This window comes from Acanthisitta chloris, unplaced genomic scaffold (genome assembly GCF_000695815.1).
Source record: "Acanthisitta chloris isolate BGI_N310 unplaced genomic scaffold, ASM69581v1 scaffold15000, whole genome shotgun sequence".
In the NCBI taxonomy this organism is placed as follows: domain Eukaryota; kingdom Metazoa; phylum Chordata; class Aves; order Passeriformes; family Acanthisittidae; genus Acanthisitta; species Acanthisitta chloris.
The window spans coordinates 27,097-35,721 of record NW_008652325.1 but is presented as its reverse complement, the minus strand read 5'-3'; the positions used below and the strand labels follow the sequence as shown (position 1 = coordinate 35,721).

The 8,625-nt window shown below is 46.4% G+C and overlaps 1 protein-coding gene across 1 annotated transcript in view; it reads left to right on the top strand.

Annotated features, from left to right (window-relative positions):
• Positions 1-3,181: 3,181 nt before the first annotated feature.
• Positions 3,182-8,625, top strand: part of FBXO42 (F-box protein 42) — a 30,117-nt gene continuing 24,673 nt past the window's right edge. The window contains exons 1-2 of the mRNA XM_009077002.1: positions 3,182-3,431; positions 5,856-5,972. Coding sequence (XP_009075250.1) covers positions 3,182-3,431; positions 5,856-5,972 — 367 coding nt within the window. The remainder of the gene's footprint in view (positions 3,432-5,855; positions 5,973-8,625) is intronic.

The window sequence follows — 8,625 nt, the reverse complement described above, 5'->3', positions numbered from 1 at the left end:
CAGAATGGGGTTCCAGGATGTATCCTGGAGTAATTGGACTGCGTATACTTTTGGATGAGATGTGACTCCTTAAATCTTTTTGTTACAGCTTCTTGAGTGCTCAGAGATTTATTTTAGCCCAGGTACAAACTCAAGTCCAGCATGGTGCAAGCAGAGAGCACCTGGAGAGCCAGAATGAGGGAGAAAGCAGGGTTATAGGACAGAGCTTTGCTTTGCCATTCAGGGGTGGTTATTCCCAGCCTACTGTTCCAAACAAAAATCTGCATCTGTGGCAGGTCAAGCTTGAAGGGTTATTTTGATGCCAAGTTGCTTTTTGGGAGCTGAGTTTATTGCTAGTCTTGTTTTCCTTAAGAAAAATAACCCTGCGTAGGTGTGACACGTGGAGGATGGTTATTCCGTATGCTCTAACATTTAGAAAATAAGGATTTATCAAAGTAGGGGCTTTTAAATATTTATAATATTATCAAGTGGTTTGGTGAGAGCAGAAAGCTCAGTGGAGCTTCTCCATCCGCAGATCTGTACAAGCACGAGCTGATTAAGGCATTGAGAAGTGTTCCTGCTCCTCCTGCCTCATTTAAATTGGCCCCAAAGATGTGTTTTGAACCTCCAATGTGGTTTGTGCCTGTGATCAACTTGCCGTGTTGTGTTGTTCCCAAGCTTACTCCAGACGATCAAAATTGGGATTTAATAATTGAAGAAAACCCTCTTTCTAGCAGGCGTTTGTTCCTCCACTCCTCAGCTGACTCCTTCCAGCATTAAATACTGTGGACATTATTTAAAGGACAAATAAAAGCTGTTGGAAACACATGTGGTCTTACCAACACACCAGATGTTATGTGTGAACGTGGTGAGCTGAGGCTGATGCTCCTCACTGTCCCCCACATGTCCTGCTGTGCCTGAGCTGGAGGCAAATGCCCTCCTAGTCAGATTTCTGGTGCGTTTTTAGGGTGTGAAACGCCTTCTGGCAGGCTGTGCTGGACTGTTTTCCCAAGCTGTGAGGTAGGGACTGACCCTTCTGCCTCCTATCTTCCCAGCTGGAGCAAAACCGCATCCCAAGGCTGGAGTGCCACTTGGCTCCCTGCCATGCCATGTCAGGATGGAAATCAGCACGGGCCCTTCACAACCATGGATGCATTTGCTTGGAAAATACCCAACCGTCTGTTTTTTCATTATTTTTTAGCACAGGTCCGCTTTCCCCTCCCCTCCTCCCTGCCACGTTCCACTCCTTAACCTTTGGAATTTATGCTTTTTCTGCTGTGTAACGCAGTTTGCTGGCAGCAGCGGCACTTGTGTCGCAGCGTTTGGGTTTCAGCCTTCCTCTGTCACAACATTGACTCTAAGAAGGATTTCTGACACAGGAGAACGTGTGGAGCATCTGCTAGGATGAGAATTCCAAGCTGAATTTTGCATGTTTTCTCCCAAAGATTGACAGCTCCATGGATTTTCCAAAGCTGCTTCATCAGGGAACCTGACAAAAGTGGAGACTAATGCTATCGCATGTCATTTTCCTGAGCATGAATTAGTTTCCATGGTAAGCTTTTCCTCTCCACAGCTCTGCTGGCTGCTATTCCCAAGTCTCTTCCGCTCAGTGTGTGCCGGGGTGGGAAAGCCTTGAACTTAGCTGGAAGCCGGTAGAGTTTGCATCTTTGGAAACTTGCAACAGTAACTTACATTATTTCTGATAAATAAGCCACATTTATTAATCAGATTTATAACCCACATTTTATGATTTAATGTGGTATATTTGTCAAGATATTTATAGTCAGGATATTTATCCTGATAAATAAACCACATTAAACCATGACACCAAATAACTTAAATTCCTTCTAGCTGTATTTTCTGTGATAGTAAGAGTTTGGTAAACACAAGATGTTATATTGTTGTATTGAAGTATGTTGGGCAAAAAGCTGTGTCTTGTCTTCCCTCTTGAGGAATGGGTTTGATTCCCAGGATTTGTCCCATTGACTATGTTAGCTGCATCCCATCATCCCAGTTGAACCGGGACCTAGGGACGGATGGGCACCCACTGCCTTACAGAGTTGGGAGAAACTCATACTGAGAAGCACATGAGCTGAGAGCTTGCCCTGGTTTGGGTCCTTTCCTTGTGCTAGGAAAGGATAAAAAGGGAATTTCTGGAAAAGAAAGTCCTGTGTCAATCTTGGGAGCTGTTATTTTGGTTTGGGCTATCATTGCATGTGCAGTCACGGAGCAGTTACATCCCTTGGTCTTCACCCAGCCACCCTGGAAGGGAAGGCTGTTGCTGCTCGCCCCAAAACAAGTTGGCTGCTTCCTAGGAAATAGTGTCCAGGGATTTGCTTTGCAGCAACAGGCATGGATTTAACCACACACCATGCCAACTGCCCAGGACACAGCCTCTCATTAAGATGGATTTATTTCAATGATATATTTCTGTCATTGACACGTTACCTTATCCTTAAGATGTTCTGAATAGCTGGAAATACAATCTTTGCTATCCCGGACTTCCATCAGCAGTAAATCCTGTGGGGGGTTTTCTTTTCTCACCTTCCAGCCAGAACTGTGTGCAAGGATTTAACAACAAAAAAAAGGAAGAGGAGGGTGCTAAGGGAGAATGGAATTGGGATTTTCACCCCCCAAGAAGTTGTTTGGGGTAGAGCAGGCTCGCTGGCACAGCTGGCTTTGCAGGGGAGGAGGAACTGTTCATCTGTCACTTCGATCCTGTCTCACCTTGGGTTGTGCTGACTCTGTGGGGATCCCCGTCCCCATTGCTGCCCGGCCCCACGCTGCAAACCAGGCAGGGCAGCACGATGCTGTCTGCTACCCAGCGAGGGAGCAGTGGCTCCAGAGGCTCCGTTCCTCCAGAGGATTTGGGTCTTTGACACCATCTGTAGGCAGCAGTGGGGTGGCAAGAGGTGAAATGACCTGGGAGAACATACCAACAGAGAAATGTGTGTTCCTAGACTTTACAAACCCCATGTCCTTAGCTCAGTGTTTCATAGAATCATCAAGGTTGGAAGAGGCTTTTAAGATCAAGTCCACCTGTCCACTTGGCCCTACCTCTAGCATTTCCTGGCACTAGTTTGCTGTGGTAGACCTTTGGTGCAACACACACCTTGCAAACACATTCCTGATGCTCTTAATTCTCTTTGTGACCTTACTGTTGTCCCTTTTCCTGTCCTTTGAAGCTGTGAAGTGGAATGCCATGGCCAGCTCCTCGGACAGTGATGATGATGGTTTCATGGCTGTGGATCCAGAAGACACTGTGGTGGAAGGGATGATGGAGCAAGACGATGAGCCACACGCTGAGCTGGAGGTTGAGGAAACCAGGCATAACAGATCAATGTTGGAGCTGCCAGAAGAGGTTTTGGAATATATCCTCTCCTTCCTTTCACCCTATCAAGAGCACAAAACTGCTGCCCTTGTCTGCAAACAGTGGTATCGACTAATCAAAGGTACAAGTAATGAGAATGCATTTTTTTTAATTGTGGGAACATGGATTTGTGTCCCAGCTGCTCTTTGCTTTGCTTTAGCTTTGCTTCTTGTTTTCTGTTCAAATTCTGAAATCTGACTTCTGTAAAATGCCAGAAAAATAGCAACAGCCATGGGGTCACTTACGGATATGTATGATACAGCAAATCTGCAGGTAAAGTTTGGACGAGGATACAAGCAAAACCATGGGCTCACGGAATTGCTGTAACAGCGCAGAAATGAGCCCCTCAGCCTCTTCTGGGGTATAAAACCCAAAGAGATTGTGAATTCCCCATCCCTGGAGGTTTTCAAGGCCAGGTTGGATAGGGCTTGGAGCAACCTGGGCTAGTGGAAGGTGTCCCTTCCCATGGCAGGGGCTGGAACTGGATAAGCTTTGAGGTCTGATCCCTTCCAACCCAAACCAGGCTGTGAAAGCAGCAAAACTCTCAAACCCCCAGGACAGAGGAGCTCCCTTTGCTGCGTTTGAATGCTCCCAGTGCAGCACTGTTTGACCTTGCATTCCAGCTTTCCTCCCCAGCAGCCCCTGTTGCTGCTGTCCCAAGTCTAATGTAGCTTTAATTGTGCTTTGTTTGCGTCTTGCTAGGTAATTAACCTAGGAAGGGAAACAACCCTATGTCTGATGCTTACAGCTCTGCTGCAGATAAGTGGAATATAAAATCTGCATTAATATAGGTCTTCATATTCAGACTTCCTGAAGGAGTAGCCCTGAGATAGACATCCTTCACCAGTATTAATTCCGAAGCCTTATGGAGATATTTTAATGCTGGATATGTATGATACAGCAAATCTGTAGGTAAAGTTTGGACGAGGATACAAGCAAAACTCTCTACTTCATTTTATTTTAATACATTGGATAATTTCTGGTGTGATTCTGTTGGGTACACACTTTTATCACAAGCTTCATTTGAAAAATAGGGAGTTTAGGAGGTGACCACAGTTAAATCCTTAGGAAATGAGGCACATTGCTGCACTTCTTGAAAGTACAGGGCTGATGTCAGGTGAGGAATGCCTTTGGCAGTTGTGTGGGCTGATGCCTAATTTGTGGACTTCTCTGCACATCTGAAAGCATTGCTCAGATTCCAGGCATTTTCCACCTTGCCCAGAGTTTAACTGGCTGTAGGTTAAAAAACCCCAGCTGCTCCAGGAGGACTCTTTTTGCATAGTTTTCGGGCAGCAGCAGCCCACATCCCTGTTAAGGGTCTTTTCCAATTGCAGCAGACCTTGAGTGGCTGCTTGGCTGTGCTGGTTCCTGGAGCTGCCTAAAGTGCTGCAAAGGATGCAGCTGGAGTGGACAAACATCTGACAGACTGTGGGAAACATTCCAGGAGTGGAAGGGAGGGATGAGCAGCCATGGCATTGGTCTGAGTCTCTAGTCTCAGGGGATGGGTGGTCCTGGGCAGCTGTGCCATTTTGGGGCATTTATAGCCAAAAAAGGGAGTGTAATTGCCACCTGTGTGCGATGGAGCTGAGAGGTAACTTGAGGTAAATGCTTGATTTGTTTTCTCCTGGTTGATTTTTCCTGTTTGCCGGGATGCATCTGCTGTGAAGTCCTATAGCTCTCATTCCGCCTCCGGTGTGATTCTTGGAGACAAGCTCCTTGAGGACCCCAGGCTTTATAATGTTTTTTAAAAGCCTTCCTGCTTTATATCACAGAGTGGGATTTCTCACTGGGGGTGTTCCTGCACGGGGCTTTCAGTAAGCAAATCCTTGGGGAAAAACTTGTCAGGTTGTGGCATCTTCAGTGCAGGTGCCACCAAGCATCTGTTGAGCTGCTGCTGTCACAAACCTTCTCCAGACCCTTTTCTCTTTGCAGGGAGCAGCCTCTGGCCCCTCACATGTGTTTCTCACACAGAATTAATTTCAACTCTGGAGCTCTCTGCTCCGTGAGGAGCTGTTCTTGGCCAGAATCTGATTTTTATCACTGATCTCTCCTATTTCTTTTGGATACCTGTGCATTTGGATTCCTGATGCACGCACACTCTTAAAAATTCATTAGTCCACATTATTTGTCCTCTGAGGTTCATTAAGGGAAGGTGAGCTGCTCCTTGGGGTGCTGTGAGGGGACAGGGAGCTCATGGTGCAGCAGAGAAGGCTGAAAACCAGCTCTGCAAAGCATCCCATGTGCTTCCTTCCTTTCACAGAGGCTTTGTCTTCCCAAGCTGGAGCTGACAGAGACTGGGATGTAGTGAACCAGTGGTCAGTGAACATTGCTGATTTCCACATTTGCAAAGTTCATTATTCTCTTTAATCCTCCAAATTTCCAACATACCTATAATCCAAATACAGAGGTTCTTTCCAATTGCTGTCATGCTGCTTGTACAACCCTGCAGGCACAGTTTGTTCCTACCGTGCCCCAGATTTTACTGACATGGTTTTTTTTTCCCCAGGTGTGGCCCATCAGTGCTATCATGGCTTCATCAAGGCAGTGCAAGAAGGAAATATTCAGTGGGAGAGTCGCACTTACCCCTACCCCGGCACCCCCATCACACAACGCTTCTCACACAGTGAGTACCTGCTGGGAAAAGCCACCTGCCCTCATTGGTGGTGGGAAGCTGCATCTGAGGGGTTCCCACTGCATCCCTCAGGATCTGGCAGTGCCACACATGCCCATGGCTATGGGAACTCCAGCCAGGGAGTGTGACACAGCTCTGCCAAGACAAGCACTTTGCACAAGAATAGGGATTCAGGAGCTGCTGGTCGTGGATAATGGCTCATTGGTCCTAGGAAGTGTTGGTGGAGCTGAGGTGGGATTGTGGTTTTCTGGTTGTGCATGTTTTACGTGCAGGGTTATTTCTGCAGCAACCCTTCTTTGAATCATTTAGGTTGGAAAAGCCCTCCAAGACCATGGAGTTCAACCACTAACCAACACTTGTCACGTTCACCACTAAACCATGTCCCCAAGTACGACATCCACACATTTTTTGAACACTTCCAAGAATGATGACTCCACCGCTGCCCCGGGCAGCCATTCCAATGCCTGATGCCCCTTTCAGTGAGGAAATTCCTCTTGATGTCTAAGCTAAACTTCACCTAGTGCACCTTGAGGCTGTTTCCTTTTGTCCTGTCCCTTGTTCCCTGGGAGCAGAGCCTAACCCCCACCTGGCTGCACCTCCTGTCAGGGAGTTGTAGAGTGCAGAAGGTTCCCCTGAGCCTCCTTTTCTCCAAACTGAAACCCCCAGCTCCCTCAGCCTCACCTCAAAAGTTTTCCAAACCCCTCCCCATCTCCATTCCCATCTCTGGACATACTCCAACCCCTCAATGTCTTTCTTGTTATGAGGGACCCAGAACTGCCCCCAAGATTTGAGCCAGAGTTTTGTGTCCTCTTCAATGAAACCTTCACTTAGCCACTGGTCTGGAGTCATTCCCATCGAAGCCAGTCAGTGTAGGTAACTGCAGCGCACAGGGATGCACACTGGCTGCTTGCACAGATCGTCTGCATCTGTGAGGAAAGTTGGGAAGAAGCTGAGTGTGCTCACTTCAAAGTAAAGGTGTTGCAGGTGTGTTTGGTGATAGACGTGAGCGATTTGGTCACTAATACTGCTTAATGTAAATGTAATTCCTACTCTGCTTCCAGGTTTCTGGAAGAGAACAGAAACGGAAAAGATGCTTGAATAAAGTATCTTTTTTGGGAAGATACTTAAATAAAACTTTTTCTTTGTAGTGCAATAGCATCAAGTGCCTCAGCACACTGCCGAAAAAGACGACAAAAATCCAGTCCCATAGCTTTGGCGCTCTGGGATCCCTCTGGGACCAGTTCTTCAGGGAGCAAATTCCATTTTTCTAAAGGAAAATAAACATGGTGCAAGCCCTGCCTTCCCAAGAGCAAGCAGGCATCAAATTTTCATCTTCTCAAGTTATAATTTATAAAGCAGCCAATTCACAGCCTCCTGCCAAGACAAGTCCAGGAGACACTGTAGGAAGTTCTGGTGAAGACATTGTGCTCTTCAGAGATTTCCTTGTCTTCCTAAAGGATAAAAAAGGCGCCACATTTTTTAAGCAGCCGTGTTAGTGAAGTGCTTATTAATAACTTCAGATTTGCATGTATTTCCCCCTCAATCTTAGCCATTTTGTAACTGGTGAGTTGTAATGCCAGCTAGAAATTCCCCCCAAAAGGCTCAAAATTGCACCAGGAAGCTCTGTGTGCTCTTTAATTTATCCTGCTGCTTGCTGTGTGCTACCTCAGAGTGTGCTGCTGTTTCACTTGATCCAAAATGAGTTGTCCTCCTAAATCCAGTGCCTTCATAGCATGTAATCCGTATTAGCCTCACTCTGTGGCAGTGTCCTGGCTCTGGTTGGCCTCGCTTGCCACGGAAGCATTAATGCACTTTATGTGCACAAAGCTAATCTGGATTAACTTGTTTGCTGACTTAAATGGATTGGTTTGTAAGTAGCTCTCCAGATCTGCAGCTCTGCTTTCCCTGCCACGGCATTGCATGTTTGTGGGTAGATTCCAATGGTAAACTGAAACTGCAAATCATTAATTCCAGAATTTCAAACCAAATCTCTAAACTATAACCTATAATCCTAGGTGTGGTGAGCTGAGGTGAAGTAAGGTTTGAGGAGGGAGGGAGGACTTACAAAGCCCTTTCTTAAAGGTGAGTGATTTGCCAGATTTTATGGAAAGATGTCATCGCCCAGGCACGAGTCATTTGAAGTCAATGGTAGCTGGCATCAAAGCAGCGTCTGGGGCTCTCTCTCTTCCAAGAATTATTAGAACTATCCCAGAAGTGCTCAGGGGGAGCATAAAAGAATGAGGGAGGGAATTTTAAGCAGTTAGAGGTCACCGTGTCTGCTATTAATCCTGAAGGGAGGAATAGAAGAACTGTTTGATAAGGAATAATGAATGGAAGGTACTGATGTGGGGAGGGAGCACTTGGCAAGGATCATGCAGCTGATAACAAACCTCATGGGTAAGCTGTCAGTTTTCCAAAGGATTTGATTGAAGCTGCAGAAGTTGCGGGACATCACACTGTCAATAATGCTAATTTTTAGATCTAAATGCACAGGCTCAGGGCAGAAACACCTTGTGTTCAGGTTTTTGAGCTGAACAACAGGTAGAGCATTTGCAGCAATCACCTAATTCTTTTACAGCCCCGACGTATGAACCTGCCAGAGCCATAGCAGGGCAATGACTCACAGGGTGAAATCACTGCCCTC